This window comes from Embiotoca jacksoni, unplaced genomic scaffold, assembly GCF_022577435.1.
Source record: "Embiotoca jacksoni isolate LCO1_2020_lvr unplaced genomic scaffold, fEmbJac1.0.p SCAF_56, whole genome shotgun sequence".
In the NCBI taxonomy this organism is placed as follows: Eukaryota; Metazoa; Chordata; class Actinopteri; family Embiotocidae; genus Embiotoca; species Embiotoca jacksoni.
In genome coordinates, this window is record NW_027185410.1 from 882190 (window position 1) to 900257 (window position 18068).

The window sequence follows — 18068 nt, forward strand, 5'->3', positions numbered from 1 at the left end:
GCACTCTCCTTATAAGGCGTTTTCCAATTACTCACACACACAGAGAGAGAGAGAGAGAAAGAGAGCGAGCGAGAGAGAGCAGAAAATGCATAGAAGAGCCCTTTATTTCCATCCACGGAAATATGAAATATGAACAGTGATTAAATGGAGAGGAAGTCTTACCTCGCTAAAGTGAGGCCGATGCCATTATCAGCAAATCTAAACAAGAAAGAGAAGAAAGAGAGAATATTATCGTTGTGATCTCTCCGGAGAATATACACACACACACACACACACACACACACACACACACACACACACACACACACACACACACACACACACACACACACACACACACACACACACACACACACACAAATACAGTCTGAAGGAGATAAAAAGTTATTATTAGATAGGGGTGAATTTCTCCCTTTAATCTCTGTCCGGTACCACCTGAGCTACGTGAAGCTCATAATGAGAATTTTTCAGTTCCTGTCAGACTTCGCTCACACGAACGTTTACTCTCTCATGTTGTTCACTGATTTTGTTTACTCATGTTGTTTACTCATTTTATGACTCACTGGCAGTCGTCCAGCCAAACATCGCCTCCTCTCAGCCAGGCTCCGTGGTCCTGGTTCTTATAGGCCACGAAGTGGTGGATGAGCGCGGGGACTCTGGGTTTGAAGGGGTCTGCGTCCTGGTGGGGGCCGTACCTGAACAAAGGAGGCATGCAGGGTTAGAATGGGATCACAATTACTTATCCATATATATATATATATATATATATAGTTGTACAACACTGTTTCCAAAAAAGTTGGGCCGCTGTGTTAAAATGTTAATAAAAACAGAATACAACAATTTACAAATCACATAAACCCATATTTAATTGAAAATAGACAACATATCAAATGTTGAAACAGAGAAATGTTATTGTTTTATGAAAATAATGTGCTCATTTTGAATTTGATGGCAGCAACATGTCGCTTCCAAAACTCCAGAAATCTCCTCGGTTCCCGAACGTTTACAGAGTGTTGTTAGAACAAGAAGTGATGCAACACAGTAAACATGCGCCTGATGTGTTGTTGGTATCAAGTTCAAAATAAGCATATATTTTTTAAAGAACAATACAATTTCACAGTTTCAAAACTGGATATGTTGTCTTTGCAAATCATTGCGTTCTGTTTTAATTTACATTTTAAACAGCGTCCCAACCTTTTTATACTCGTCTGTATGTTCAGGGATGCAAATGAATTACAAACACTCAGTAAACTTAAAATCAGCTTTGATGTCAGTCCTGGTTGATTCGGTGAACGTCGCAAACATTTATCCTCCAGCTACTGAAGAACAGGAACTCTATCTGTTCATGCGAGATCCATCTTTGCACACATGGTTTCCTTTCAGTTCTTCATGCAGGACTCGCAGCTGGAGCAAACGTTTGTCCTCCTCAGACTTGTCTTGGTCTCGGAGTTCGGACCAGTCCAGTTTTTTCTGCTTTCCTGCCTTGTGTTTCTGTTTCTTTCAGAGAAGCTGTAACCTTTGTGAGTAAGTACTCCAAGTTTCCTTGCTTGATAAAAAGCACCTGACCTCCACATGCTCCAGTGGTCAGGAATCATCTGCAATTTTTGAAACTTGAGCAGAGAGCGCAAAACAAAGTTTGAGATGAATGATTGTGGAAGAGAAAGAAGCAGCAGGGAGCCGGTGAGGAGAGACGGGAGCAGCGACTGTGTTGTGATGTCCTGCCACTCGGAAATGTGAGTTTCCTCTGACAGGTTGTAGCTGCTCTGTGCACGTCATGGTTCTGTTCAGCCCAGAACTTTGTGATCCAGCCCTGCGTGTCTCATCCGGCCGGGCGACGCCTCAGCATTCCCCAGGAGGAGCTGGGAAACGTTGCTGGAGAGACGGCCGTCTGGGCGAACTTAACCAACCTGCTGCCACGGCGACCCAGCCCGAAAAACTGGTACCAAATGGGTGGATGGATATACTGTACATGATGTAAGTGGGTCCAATGAGGCAACGAGGCCACAGTTCTAAACAGGAAGACTTGGATTTCACTAAGTGGTCTTTACTGTCGGCGTGGCAGGAGTTTGAATTTGAATCAGGCAGTGAAAAACGTCACTTGTAGTTTCATATGATGTCTAAGTTTGAGTCCTGTCATTGTGTTTGTATACTTCGAGCAGGACAGAATAACACAACCACTCAGTTCTTCTGTTCCGGTCCAGTCGGGACTACTTTCCATTACGAGCTGCTTTCAAGCGTTTTTCAGGCGAGGCGCTCCGTGAGAAAACTTTCTGAGAAAGACAAGACGTCTTCACTTGGTGAGGTCAGGACGACAGATCGCTCTTTTCTCACAGACGAGCGTTTCCACGTCTCTACTTTCACTGGGTTGATTTCACAGTCAGAGTAATATTTAACGCGACACTCCCCGTCTGTACGACACCAAACACCAACATCTGTCAGTTAGAGAACATCAACAGGAAACATGAGCGTTACAGGACGCTGAGTTATAACGGGCGTGACGTGGCTGCCGCTCGTCACACAGGGTGAGCAGTCTGACCTGGATCCAACCAGAGACAGGAAGGGTCTCTTGTCCTTGTTGTTGGCCTGGGTGGTCTTCACTCCGTTATCCAGGATCATCCCAGCCTGGAAGGGAAAGACAATTAGATTATATGTAAAGCGAATTAGACAATAAACAGGAATGATAAAGATTAAAGAAGTGTGAGAAGAGAGTTGTCCTTATTAAAAATCCTCAGGAGGGCTTTGTGGGAACTTTTAAATGCAAGTCAGGCTGTGTTTGCTCACATCTCCTACTGAGCTGCAGTAAAATCTTCTCTGTTTTAAAAATATGTCAAATGAATATTAATAGAATATGAAAACAGCAGTGTAGTTATCTCAGTTTTTATTTAATAACTGTCCTTTTTGTCGGGCTGAGACTGCTGCTAAACTTACACTTGTATTTTCCCTCGGAGGACGAGCACATGAATGGAGTTATGAAACTTGTTTATCGGCTTCTTAAACCAATAAATCCGTGTGAGTGGCAGCCGGCTCTTCTCCGACAGACACGTGTTGAACAGCTCAGCATCAGGTCGCAATTAGCAGCCGTGCATTCGCATGAAATCAGCTGCAGCTGCTCTCATCGGTGTGCTGCTGAACCTCGCTGCCCCGACACTGTTTGCGGCAGGTTTAATGAAGTCGACTGTTAACCTTGAACTGCTCATCCTTCCTTGTGATGTGCATAAATTTACACACGACTTTGTTCTGGCGTCTTTAGCAGTTTCTAAAAATGTGGGACTGGCTTCACCTGCTGCTGTTTTTATAGCAGCTTTCTTCGGCTTCGTGCTGAGCAGGTCTGACTTCTCTGTTTTATATATGTGGTGGAGGAGAGTTGGTGTTGGTGGGAGGGAACCCAAACAGCCAATACAAGCTGAAGAAATAAAACAACGAGCTAAAACGGCTGCAAAGAGCTGCAGAGAAGTAAATGATTCACGGTAGAAGTGGCAGAACTGGTGAGTCGCATCATATGAAACCAGTTGAATGTCAAAAATATTGCTTAAAAGAAGTTCAAGGTGAGTGACGCACCACAGTTTGAGGCAACTGGAACACCCTGACCTCCACTCAAGGATAAATATATCAAATCCATTTTTCAAATGTCACTTAGTGGAGTGTTAAATCCCATTTTAAGATCGCATAGCTTGGTGCCAATTTCCCTTCCTGAGTATGGGTCTGGTAGGTAGGTAGGTAGGTAGGTAGGTAGTTACTTTATTAATCCCCAAAGGGAAATTTTTTCGCTACAGCAGCATTTATAGATACAGGAAAGCAATAAAATAACAGTAAGTCTGCTGATCCTCTGTAGGGAATCCTCAGTCGTTCCTTCCTGCTAGGCGTAGACCTCGGGTTATTTTAACCAACCAGCTCGCGCCAAAACCAGCCAACGACCTACCGTGTCCACAAAACTGTTTTTTCCTGAGTACAGAATATTTTTTAGATTGTTTTAATGAACGCCAGCAGCATGACGAGGTGCTGAGTGTTTTTTCTACGCTGAACGTTCAGCGTTTTTTTCCGTGAGTTGAAAATTTTAACGCTGTTCTCGTCACTGTCACCAGCCATTCAATCACAGCGAAGGAGGGGCGGGACAAACGCGGTTAACCACCGACACTGGTCTCTGATTGGTCGGCCCTTCAGAGCGGCTGACTAATACGAACCGAGTCACCAGACTGAAGAAAAGTGAAGCTGTGAGCGACAGTCGGAGCAGCCAGGCGGCAGACTGTGGACTTTTAAATCACAACACTTTAACTTCTTAAATAGAATAAACTGATAAACGTCTTCCTCAGCCAACAAAGACACTGTGTTGCTGCTCTGAACCTGCAGCCCTGACTCGACCTCCTCTCTCACAAACACCCAGCGGTGGCAGCCTGACATGAGTTATGCTCCCATTAGGATGATCCAAATTAAAAGTGAAGACGGGAAGAAAAGAGAGAAGAGATCCCTGTTGGGGGCAGAGAAAGCAGGGAGGTAACAATAGCACTTCCCTTTCACCAGCGCCTCATAAATCTCTCGGCCGGGCTGAGCTCGATGCCGCCGGCGTCTCCAAACTCTCCGCCATCCCCTCCGTCCCGTCTCCCTGCTCTGACTCACTTTCTCTGTTCCTGTTGTCTGTCCTCAATCTTGGTTGTTCCTGCTCTTCACCTATTGCTCTTTCTCTCTTTGTTACACAGCAGGTCAGCTCTGATACACCAATCTCACTTTCCTCTCCTCTGAACGGATGAGTGAAGCATCTCTTTTAAAAACAATATTCAAAATATACTCTGACAAATTCAGCTGTCTTTGAAACAAATGGTTGCACTATTTGCAGGTATTTTCTTCCCCAACATGCTATAACTGTGAAAAGGTCAATAAATGTTAAGCTCTGTATACATTTAGAAAAGCTGTGGTTGCTGTCTCAGCTCCAGGTTTTAACAAACACCTTTTTAAGCTCAATTAACACGCAAAACAAGGCAGACCATGAATCGAGAACATAAACAGACACTCGCAATATCGTACATATGTAGACTGTCCTTGACCTTTAACAACCAAACTAATTATATTTATTTTGAAATGTATTTTTATATATATTTATTTTAATGTTCAGTGTCTAATACTGTACAGCAGGGGGCTCCAAACTGCAGAGGTGGAATATGACACACAGAGGTCAGAGGACAGAAACACTGCAGAGACTGTCACACTGAGCTGGAAGCAACCTGCTGCTCAGAAATTAGGTTAAATAATAACATAAATACAATATTTTCATGTGGACCGCAACAGAGGGGGCGGAGCTATAAAGAGTGTCTGTCACTGCCAGGGTGAGGGATCAACGTTGCACTGCAAGTCAGCTGAACGCCGCGACTTTTCCAAATAAAAGCCCTCCGCTTTCACACAGGGTCCAGTTATGTACTCAGTTTAGACGTACACGTGTATCTTTCAGGAGGTCCCAATCGAAGTGGAAACACTGGATTTTACTGATAAATCTTATATCATTTAACCCGTTTGGCGACACACGAGTTCTGGTGCCAATCGAAAACATAAAGAAATGCATTAAAAAAACAACAACATTGTGAAATTTAAGCTTGGACACCGCTGCTGTAGAATAACAGTTTTATAAAACACATCCATTGCTCATCTCATTCCTCCCACTTTACCCTGTAGTTGGAGTGAGCTCTGTTGTTGGTGAACTGGCCCATCGGTATGTGTTCAGTGTGTCCGGGGGAGTACAGCCCCTCTGAGGGGCCGGTGGGTATGTGGTGGAAAATGAACCAGAAACCTGTTTCCTGGAGGAACAAACACAAACAAAAACACACAGACACGCATATTAATTTATATAAATGTAAATCTACAAAAAACACAAGTGCAGATTCCTGTGTCGGTCATTGAGTTCACACAGAAACATCTGCACACACATCACCACGGCCTCAGCTCTGTCGGCCTGTCTGTTTTTCTGTTCTATGCAAATGAGAAAAGTTATTACATCGGTGAGGATAAATGAGACTCCATCCCAGCCGCTGCATCCTTGTGAAATCCCAGAAGTATGATCATTTAATTGGCACTCTATCATAGTGGAAGTGCGGCAGTGCCTCTGTCTGTTGTCTGCTTGATTCTAAAGTTAATAGGAGTATACAGCCATTAATCTGACCTGGCAACGTGGTAATGAGACAGACCTCCAGCAGGAGAGGTGGAGGAGAAGGGGGTGGGGTTGGGGGTGGGTGGAGAGCGGGAAACTCACCTCCGAGCCCGCAGCAGCACAGTTGATGAGGTTGTTATTGGGGTTGGCGATCCAGAAAGTTGAAGTTGCGCTGTGAAGAGGAGCGTTGTGAAGGAAAGAGAAAAAGACGAGTTTGGTTATTAGATTTCACATGAAGTGTTGGAAGCAGTGATGTCGAGGTAAAAGAAGAAAGTGAAAAAAAAAACAAGAACAACCGAGGAGAGAAGATGACTTTGAAAAGTTTTTACTGAGACCAGCGCTGTATGTATGGACAGTGAACTACATGTGGTTGGTTTTTTGTAGTTGTACCTCGGCTCTCTTACGATATAAATATTTATATAAATTTAGTCCTGTAAGGGGCAAAACTCTGATATTTGTATGCTGCAGTGATGTCACGTTATAACAATCAATTATAAAATGTAACATCTTATAACGTAGACTAGAAGGACTTGCTTTTTGTTCCCACCGTGTAAACAATATAAGTACAGACACACACACACACACACACACACACACACACACACACACACACACACACACACACACACACACACACACACACACACACACACACACAGACACACACACACACACACAGACACACACACAGACACACACACACACACACACACACACACACACACACACACCGTGTACAGCATCCTTAAAATTGTAATCAAACCTCAAGCAATTTAAAAACAATGTAAGTCTTTATTGTACAACAAAACTAAACTATTATTTGTACATACAGCTTTTTAGAGTTTGTGATTGGTCAGAAATAAAATATCATTCGTAAAAATCTTCAGGAGTTATTTTAGTGTTTTGTGATAGATATGAAATATAAACAAAGATTTGTGCAGTTTAATTTCAGGTTGGGAGTTTTAATGGGTTTTAAAAGTGTCCACAGCAACACTTCCTGAGTCCCACACAGCAAATTCACATCTTTGGAATAAACTCTCTGAGTTCAAATCAACTCTTTTTGCTTTGTTACATGTGAGACCATCAAATTCACTCTGAAGCAGAGTGGAGGGAACTCTTTTCTAGAAGTTGATCTTTAACTCTTTTCAGGAGTTGATCTTTTAACTCTTTTCTAGAAGTTGATCTTTTAACGCTTTTCTAGAAGTTGATCTTTTAACGCTTTTCTAGAAGTTGATCTATTAACTCTTTTCAGGAGTTGATCTTTTAACTCTTTTCTAGAAGTTGATCTTTTAACTATTTTCTAGAAGTTGATATTTTAACTTTTCAGTTGATCTTTGAACTCTCTTCTAGAAGTTGATCTTTTAACTCTTTTCCGGAGTTGAACTTGAACTCTTTGGGAGTTAAAACTCGACTCCCATGAAGAGTAAATTTACTTTAACCTTGAGTTGTTTGAATGTGAAACTCATATATCTGCTAAGTTGTCATGAAGTGATGTCACTTCATTAAAATATCTGAAGACCTTCAGATGCAGTTGAAAGTTTCTGAAAGTTCTTGAAGACCATTTAGTCCATTTGTTTTCAGCTGTATTTCTGATATTATCTATAATTTAGAAGCACATTGTTATTAAACATAAATGTTCTGAAAAACCAATTTGCAGCTCATTCATGATTGACATGCTGACAGGTTCTTTGTCATACTTTCTTAATTTCACATCATTCTCTCGCTTTGCTTGCTCCAAATGTAAATTGCTGTCCACTGCTTATTCAGGCTGAAGTCTGGCTAAAATCCAACAGGCTGTGTTGTTCATTACACCTGTGTTCCACAATGGCACGATAAATAATATCACAAATTCATCCAACATTAATAAAACTCATCTGCAGACAAATTGTGGCAGAGAGGGTTTAATGTCTGCCGCAGCTCTCATCTTGACCCGTCGGTTAACCTTTCCTCTCAATTATGCAGCCTTAACAAGGATACACTCTCCTCAGCTCATCAGCCCCCCGCAGCAGCTCCGTCTGGGTGATAACAGAATTAGCTCAGCGTAATCAAGGTCTCAGCCAGCCTCAATCAAGGTTCAGTCTACGCTCCCCCCCTCCCCTCCTCCAAGATGAGAGGAGCCGTGTCTAATGGTTTAACAGTGATGATGTGAATTGGACAAAAAAAAGTCTGACTGAAAGTGATGACTGTTACAACAGAGACTGAATGTTCAGCAGAGTTCAGCTCACACAAACTGGGATCATTCAATCGTGCTGGAACGTTTCCAGGCAACGCTGAATCATTCACATGGAAGTAACCGCTCTCCCTGCAGACAGTGTAACACAGATCCAGTCTGAGGTGGAGGAAACTACATTTAGTTTCCAACGAGGGAAACAAATTTACGCTGCTAAAGTTGCAAAGAAAAAAAATACTAAAATACATTTATGGTACAGTTCTGCTGCTTTTAACTGAATGAATGGATTTTGCTTTTATTTCACTAAACACTTCACCCAAAGTACAGAAAAGTAAAGAAAAACACATTTTCACACCTCCCATTAGTTACATCTCTCGAAACATATAGTTTTGGTTTTATTTTGAAAGATTCACACATATGTTTTGAAATTTCTGCCTTTAAATCAATCCAATGGAGGTGGATAAAACTTCATTTGTGGCTCTCAAAGTTTTGAAAATGAAATTATTTTGGTGTGATGTTGTGTCGACTAATTCACGGAGGTGTTCCCAAGATATTCAGGATCTAACAAGCAGTTCTGATGCAACACGCTGGAAGATTCAGCCGAGTACTTCGAAGGGCTGTGCTCTCCTGGAAAGATGCCAAAGACAAAGCAACAAACATGGCCTTGATTTTGCAGCTTGTTTTTCTGTCAAAGAACTTTGGTAATTTTCTACCCATCCTACAAGCGCGTTACTTGTGACTGAAAGCACAGTGTGAAATCTACCTTCCCTGGGATGATCAACAGACCTCATGAGAAGTTTCCTCTAAAGACGCAATTGTTACAAAACATTTCAAAATAACATGAACAATGTTTCTGGAAATAATGAATAAATTCACTTTTCCCAAATAAACTTTTTTAACTTCTAAACTTTACTCAACTTTACTCAGGAGAAAACGGACCAAAACATGCATGTTATAAACACCAAACACGCCAGTAATAAACGTCAAAGTGAACAAAGAACACTCATTCAATATAATGAGATCAGGTGCTGGAACCATGTTGGGGAGTGAAAAGAAATAAATTATTCATACGTATTGCTCCCAATGCAATTAATTTATTAACAACACTGATGAAGAGCAAAGTGCTCCAAAAATCACTGATGTGGTGTTGATAAATAAACTGATGTTGTGGTGTTGATAAATAAACTGATGATGTGGTGTTAATAAATAAACTGATGTTGCGGTGTTAATAAATAAACTGATGTTGTGGTGTTGATAAATTGATGCTGCGGTGTTAATAAATAAACTGATGTTGTGGTGTTGATAAATTGATGTTGCGGTGTTTATAAATAAACTGATATTGTGGTGTTAATAAATAAACTGATGTTGTGGTTTTAATAAATAAACTGATGTTGTGGTGTTGATAAATTGATGTTGCGGTGTTTATAAATAAACTGATGTTGCGGTGTTGATAAAGGAACTATTGTTGTGGTGTTGATAAATAAACTGATGTTGTGGTGTTAATAAATAAACTGATGTTGCGGTGTTAATAAATGAACTGATGTTGTGGTGTTGATAAAGGAACTATTGTTGTGGTGTTAATAAATAAACTGATGTTGCGGTGTTAATAAATGAACTGATGTTGTGGTGTTGATAAAGGAACTATTGTTGTGGTGTTAATAAATAAACTGATGTTGTGGTGTTAATAAATAAACTGATGTTGTGGTTTTAATAAATAAACTGATGTTGTGGTGTTGATAAATTGATGTTGCGGTGTTTATAAATAAACTGATGTTGCGGTGTTGATAAAGGAATTATTGTTGTGGTGTTGATAAATAAACTGATGATGTGGTGTTAATAAATAAACTGATGTTGCGGTGTTAATAAATAAACTGATGTTGTGGTGTTGATAAATTGATGTTGCGGTGTTTATAAATAAACTGATATTGTGGTGTTAATAAATAAACTGATGTTGTGGTTTTAATAAATAAACTGATGTTGTGGTGTTGATAAATTGATGTTGCGGTGTTTATAAATAAACTGATGTTGCGGTGTTGATAAAGGAACTATTGTTGTGGTGTTAATAAATGAACTGATGTTGTGGTGTTGATAAAGGAACTATTGTTGTGGTGTTAATAAATAAACTGATGTTGCGGTGTTAATAAATGAACTGATGTTGTGGTGTTGATAAAGGAACTATTGTTGTGGTGTTAATAAATAAACTGATGTTGTGTGTTCATAAATAAACTGCATCGGAGCTTTCAGTGTGCTTAATTAACTTTCCAATCATTAATTAAACGGCCTAAGCTGCCATGCATAAATTGCCCTAATCTTTTGTATGAAAATGATGCAGTGTTACACTGTGGTCTTACATTAGAATGCATTGTTACTCATTCATGTGCATTTTAATTGCAGTTAATTTTAAGTTAAGCAGTGTTTTTTTATATTTTATGGCTGAGATTGGTGGCTGCATCATGACGCCTGTCAATTGTCTGATTCACATCACAACTCAATAGATAAGAGTCAGTCATTTTTCATATGATCAACAGTTTGCATGTTTGCATTTAAAAGTCTTGTTTTAATTATTTACATAAGTGGGATTAAATATGTAGAACATCCACTAAACCTGTCAGTGGGATCTTGGATCGGTCTGTTGATGTGAGCTCTGCCCACTGAAGCCATGAAAATAAGATGGTTTGAGCCACAATTTCACCTCAACATTGATACCAGAATTGTACCCCAGGGGCTCATCTTTACCGACACACAGGGGTGTGTCGGCCATTTCCTCCCATTGCAAATTGGCCAAGCACAAAAAAACCCCCAGATTTTTAAATAAGTTATTGTGGACTTCTTCTTTTTGATTTACATTAATATTCATCTGACAGCACAGATATCTGTATTAATTTTTTTTTTTTTCATCAAAGTGCAAATTCTTCTGATATTCTCTTTTGTGCATGTATGCAGCTCAGAAAGCTCCTTTCACATATGCACCGGGCATAATGAGAAAATAATTATTGCTCCATTCACTGGCATGTGAGCAAAAGCAGCTTAGGGTAATGAAAATGAATATGAATATAAATACCATGAATGCACTTTAGCTCCACAGGAGCTTAGTACACAGTATTTACCTTAAAGTCTCCACTCTTTCCACCTGTACTCTATTTTTTTCTTTCTTTTTCTTTTTTTCATCTCTTCCTAACTCTGTTGTTGCTGGTTAACACACTTGTGGAGGTTTTAGGTATTTCATCTTTCAACTAAGTTTCCAGAATTTGATTTAATGTAAAACAAAAATAAAAATTTTGCCTTTTTTGCATGGCCTCCAGCCAGGTAGCTGAACATAAATCTTTCATTAAAATATGTCTCAGATTTCTTTTTAAAACAGCGAGGTTATACAGAGAGTGTGTGTCAATAATGCAGAGGAGTGGTAAGAAAGGCCGTGGAGGTTAGAGGGGAGGAGCGACGGTGATGTCTGGAGACGGCAGTTTGCATGGACGTAATGTCTGCCGTTTTAAAACATACTCACAGTCTTTCTGCACCGCAGACACTGCAGGTAAAATACACTTTTAATATTGTTTTCACTGAGGTTGTACTTGAGCGAAATGCTAACATCACCATGGTTACAGTGTCAATGCTAGCATGCTGATGTTTTGCAGGGATGATGTCCTCCATTGCAGCTCAGCTCATCAGCATGCTATAATGCTAACAAGCAGGAAATCTGAGTGGTTAAAGTTCATCTTCTGGGGGCCATGAGTGTTGCTGCTAAATTTTACAGGTATTTCTTGTTGTCAACGTGATGGTGAAACTAAAATATTATATTTGATATTAACGCCTGGACTGTCTGTCGATCGACATAAAAACGGTCATTGAACTCATTCTGCCAACACGGCAAAAAACTTTTCAGAACTGTAACGTTCAGTTTGGTAATCGAGCTGGTTTCTTCTCACCATCCTCATGTTTCAGGGTGGTGTTACATTCATGGGATGTATTACTGTACCATAAGACAAACAATTAACACCAGCCCACAAAAACACATCAGCAAACAAACACCATGAGCTTAACTGCATTAAATAAATACATGATTTGGTGTTTCATTCTCTTGTATGAGAACGTAAACCGTTGTTGAATCTGTGTTAAATCTGTGTCCACAGTGACTATATGGGTCGGACTATGAAGCCAGATCAGTGGGTTAGACAAACCGGCCATTTGTATATGATTCTATTTCATTGTGCTTTTACTAATAAAATCCAACAACAGAGGCCGACTGGAGCTCTTTATGTTGTGGTTATAAAACCAACCTGCTGCTTTGAATTATGTTTTTATTTTTATTTCAAATTTTTTTCCTCAGTCCGTTTGACACCTCTGAGGCTGCAGGTGAAATGATAGAACTAAAATGTTCATACACGTCATGAGAATACATCTAATAATACATTAATTTAATGAAACACACACGTTTAGGTATAATTAGTCAGATCTTCCCGTGAGCTCGTGATGGGAAGGTGATATTAAGTCTTTGAACTTCTACACATTCACACAGTCGGTGATATTATTTCCAGCTCTTCCTTCCATCATTTAGCATATTTTATTTAAATTATAATTGGCTCCCAGTTTGTAAAATGTGTCGCTCTGCTGTCAGTACACTTGTCCATGTCTGTCATTGGTAATTGGACATGAACACCGCCTCTTGTTTCTGTGAACACACTCAGAATCTAAAGCAGAAAGCCCGAGTTAACAGAGAAAGCTGAAAAGCAGCCGTAGTACCGATTATCTCTGACTGAGAGTTTCCGCTTCGCTGAGCAGCTCAAACAAAGAAAGCCGGAGAATGTTCAACTTGCTTCATAGAACACCTCTCATGAAAACAACCCACAATACATCAAGCAGCTACAGGGAGGTTTAGAAAGATAAGAAGGGGCGAAGTAATGTTTTACTGTTCTCACATTCTCCTTCGAATGAAATTCAAATACGATCTTCTACATCAGAGACAAACTTATTGCAAAGACACAAACAAACATAACTATCTAATCCCAGTTGCAGTCAGATAAATAAATGTAAATACTTTTTCAGACTATAGATGCAGGACTGAAGATCTTGAATGAAAACAACTAACTGCTGTTTATTGAGTCAGGTGCTGTGCTACAGCAGGTCTGCAGGGCCATTTAAGAGAACAACTTTACGTGTGTGTGTGTGTGTGTGCGTGTGTGTGTGTGTGTGTGTGTGTGTGTGTGTGTGTGTGTGTGTGTGTGTGTGTGTATGTATGTATGGCAGCTTGGAAACATCTTCACTGAATAGATTGACGCTTAAAAACACACTCATTAAATAAGCAAAGCGTTTCGGGCCCGGCACATTCATCCGGCTCACTTTAAATGACGGCACTCATCCTCTTCATGCAGCCCACATGTTCCCTGCTGCCGGCAAATCTGAGCATTTAAATTCAATACGTACACAACGACACCGGGGGACGAGGCGGGAGAAGCCACGAGGGAAGCGTGAAAAGCTGACTGGAAATTAATCATCATAAATCTTACAGCAGGGAACGTTGTTGGTGCAATCATGTTTGATTAATTTGGAATATTTGAACCATAGTAATACATACACTGGGATTTGGAAATCATTACAGAATACAATGATTCAGACAAATTGGAGAATCTGCCTCATTAGAAATGTAGTAAATTGTGCATTAAGAGGCTGTTATAATTGGATGAAGGAAGGAGCAGAGAGTTAGAAACAGAAAATCCTTCCAGTACCTTCATGATGGAGAGCAGGAGGATGACTCCATATCAGTGAATGCCAGTGCCATTATGCACAACCTTGGCTTTTATGCTCTGCAGCTACAGGCAGAGGCAGCGTGCTGAGATAAAAGTCATGTGACCTGGATTAAACTGCTCTATATTCAGAGCTGCATCTTTATGCTTTAAATATAATGCTGCTCCAACAAAGTGATGGTTCAGGGGGGGAAGCAGGCTACCCTCCATTGTGTGTGTGTGTGTGTGTGTGTGTGTGTGTGTGTGTGTGTGTGTGTGTGTGTGTGTGTGTGTGTGTGTGTGTGTGTGTGTGTGTGTGTGTGTGTGTGTGGGCATGCAAAATGGTGGCGAGAGCAGAGCTGTCTTCGCCTCATGTCAGCTGTAGATTGTAAAATCTAGTTTTAATGGACTTCGGATATGAATGATTGACAACAAAATCTGCATTCTTCAGTCTGTGTAAAAACTCATTCTAAATAAAGAAAATGTGAGGATTTAGTGAGTTTAGAGAAGTCTTAGACAAATGAGGAGGTTTGACATCGTTGTTTTAAATGTGGTTCAGAACAGGATTTGTCTCTTTTGGAGTTACAGTCAGATGTTTATCCTTGAAGGATGACAGACACCGCTCTCACTGGAAGAGCTGGACTGATTCCAGAGGCCTGAAGGTTCAACGTTCCCGGATATCTTTCTGTTATCTGGCTGAACTCAACCTGACAAACGAAATCGCACTAAGCTGGTTAACAACTCGTTATGTCAACTCAGGGTTTCTTCATCCAGCTACGAGCGCGTTCACATAAAAGAGGAGGAGCTTGCAGCATCAGACCAATCACAGACATGGACTAGTGTACTGACAGCAGAGCGACATGTTTCATTGACGAGGAGCAAACTAAAATTTGGGAAAAATATAGGAAATCACTGACTGTGTAAAAGTGTGGCCAAAGTTAAAGAACTTATGATATCACCTCACCGTGAAGTACACGGGAAGATCCGACTCTAATGACGTGTGTTTATTTCATTTAGTTATTCTTAGATATATTTTCATGATGTGTATAGGAGTTTTAGTTATATCACTTCAGAACAAACTGGGGAGCAAACATTTTAATTTAAAGCAGTAAATTTGATTCATGTCATATATGTGCACAGATTCAGACCTCCAGTCACTCTGTTGGATGATATCAGTAAAAAACACAATGAAATCAAATCTATATCTCATAAAAATCAAGACCTCCACAGAGGACCGTCTCACTCCACAGAGGACCGTCTCACTCCTCAGAGGACCGTCTCACTCCTCAGAGGACTGTCTCACTCTGGACACTGAGCTCACAGGATATTCTATAGGTGATGATATAAAATTGATTGGTCAGTGGGCGGTGCTCTGCTGCTATCAGTTACCATGGCAATGTATCCTGATTTAGAAGTGATTATCTTCGTAGTACTGAAAACCCGGAGTTACTTCACTGACTGCAAATCCTGCTCGGTAGTCCAGACGTCAGGAGTGTATAATGTGTGCTTCTTGAGGTCAGGTAATGTTAGAAGGTAAAAACCTCACACTATCTATCCACATCTCAAAAATATATTTATATCCCTTTTAAAACCCAGGAGTTTCAATTGAATAGAAAAGTATAGAAAAGTACTATAGTAGTCTAAAGCGAGCGCGTCTTCAAAATCAGCATTTAATTATACCAATCAACAGCTCACTAGAACTCAAGACTCTCTGTGCTAATTTTAGATGTATTGTTGTGGAGGATGCACGTTTTCTACGGCTGCCACTCAAGGTTCACCTCCACATTAACATCCCACGTAATTGCATGAAGAAACGAAACAGGCTTCAGGTTTTCTTCCATTGTTTTTTTTCCTGTCACTGATGTTTGATCATGAGAAAATGTGAAAATGTCATCCATAATTTTAAGCAATAAAAAACAATTGCAGCAGCACTGACATCATGTCACCTCACAAAACAAGAAAGACCAATAAAATGTGAGTGTGTACGTGTATTACTCACGTTGTGGAGACACAAACCTGTTTAACACACACATTGTGGAACAAAACTGAAGTCCTCATAATGGAAATCATAAAGTATTTGGTTTAAGTTTAAAGTTATCTTTAGAGGCAGAGTAAATCTGCAGTTAATCAATGTGAATCAATGAAATGTCCTCTGAAGTGATAAAAACAGGACTGTGTGTGTGAGAGAAGTAAAGACTGAATGTGTTGAGCCTCTGATCTTTCTCAGTGTGAACACAATTGTTTCTGCAAGCGTGTTTCTGTTGCTGCAAATTATTTGTTTTCTTGTATCTAAGAAATAAGCGAAAATTACATATCATTTCTTAGTCTCTGCACTTCCTCTTCTTGTCTGTTTGTCACATCAAAACTTAATTATCACTTTCGTGACATTCTCTGCTGCCATAACAAGAGTCTATGTACTCATGGGAAAGTGTTTAATTCCAGATGAGCATCTTTGTTCACTTTATAATTTTAGATTGAAGAAATTTGCAGCATTTTCCATAATTATTGCTGAAAAGTGTTATAAAAAGTGTACGTGATCAAATTAGCTTACGGTTTATTGCTGCTCTCTGTTGTCTGTGTTTTACCTTTCCATCAGTTGGAAATATTCGACATGTGTTGTGTTGTTGTATCTTTAGTATCTTTGTGAATTTGTGTTTTTCATCCTTCAGGTTCACTGGAGATCTTTGTGAGGGTGTGACGAGGTTAAAAAGTGCCGCAGCTCTCCGTGTTTCACCTGCAGTCCTGGCGTGGGTTGGCCACGTATCCCGGATACGCTCCATCGGTGATGTCGCGGCACATTTTGCTGTCTCTGTCCGAAGGCAGCAGCGTCCCCGCTCTCACCATCAGACCCAGGCAGTGGTCGAACGTGTTCCTCTCCTCTGGACCGTCCTCCGTGAAGAAGCAGTGGCCCAGCGTGTCGTAGCCCACCACGTCCTTCACCTGGGAGGGAGCAGACATGTTGAACTCACTGATTACTGTCGGACAGTTTGTGACACGAGTGCATGACCTCAAACAGTCGTCAACGAAGAGCTCAATCTGCTGCCAAAGTGTCAACTTCACTTCTTTATCACTTTCTGTGAAAATGCAGCATTATTTACCATCAGTTCAGAGTCTCTGGTTACAGACTCCACTTTGGATGCTTTTGAGAAAACTGACTGTGTTTTATGAAGGTGCTCTGATCATTGTGATGAAAGTTGCTCACCAAGAGGAACCAAGGAGCACGAGCACTAACGTGCATCACTGGCTGAGGCTCTTTAACTGTGATAATACGAAGAGTTCCTCATCCTCAGGAAGTCCATTCATTGTTTCTCGGTGTATCTTATTAATTCAATAATTGATAAATTACTAATGAAGATGTTTGAAGAAAGCCTTTTATGGTCCGGTGTACGTCACAGGATCCGAGAAACCTCTGGGAGTTCTGTCAGTGGATTTACTGCTCAGATGGGCAACGAGAGGGAAAGCTTGAGATGACAGAAGAATCAGTGTGTTTATTGAGTGTTAAACAGAGGACACAAACGCACGTTGATTTCTGGGTAAAATAATTAAAACTGCAGATATTTTGGAGGCTGATGTGTTCACATGATGAGGTCATTTCCTGTCAGTGTGGTTTGAAACAAAACGACTCTACACCGTCAGAGTCCTGACATGGAGGAACTTTATTCGTTTGTGTACTAAAGGAAGTTTGTTATTTGAACACAGCACGTGTCATTGGACTTTCCTGCCCGTCATTAATTGCATCTGACAATCATATGATTGTTTTCAAAACATTTTGTATTTTTTATTTGGTGAAAAGCTCCTCAGCTTGTGAATCTCCTGTTACAACCAGTAACGTTGTGTCCTGCTTTGTGTTTCATGTTGTGTGAAGGTATCTGAATGTGGCCTGCCAGCGGACGCCAGATAAAAGTTAGCTCTGGGCTAACTGGAACAACATCAAATGGCCACATATTGTTTACCTTTAAAGGAGTAGTTTGGCATTTGGGGAAATATACTCATTTGCTTTAAAGCCTTGAGTTACATGAGAAGATCCATCCTAGTCTCCTGTCCGTAC

The 18068-nt window shown here is 40.4% G+C and overlaps 1 protein-coding gene across 5 annotated transcripts in view; it reads right to left on the reverse strand.

Annotated features, from left to right (window-relative positions):
* cemip (cell migration inducing hyaluronidase 1) overlaps positions 1-18068 on the reverse strand; it is a 153317-nt gene that overhangs the window by 19730 nt on the left and 115519 nt on the right. For all 5 annotated transcript variants that reach the window (XM_069172897.1, XM_069172899.1, XM_069172898.1 and 2 more), the window contains exons 14-19: positions 16755-16960; positions 6236-6305; positions 5655-5783; positions 2537-2622; positions 564-695; positions 163-198 (exon numbers count right to left, since the gene is read on the reverse strand). In XM_069172897.1, the coding sequence (XP_069028998.1) occupies positions 163-198; positions 564-695; positions 2537-2622; positions 5655-5783; positions 6236-6305; positions 16755-16960 (659 nt within the window). The remainder of the gene's footprint in view (positions 1-162; positions 199-563; positions 696-2536; positions 2623-5654; positions 5784-6235; positions 6306-16754; positions 16961-18068) is intronic.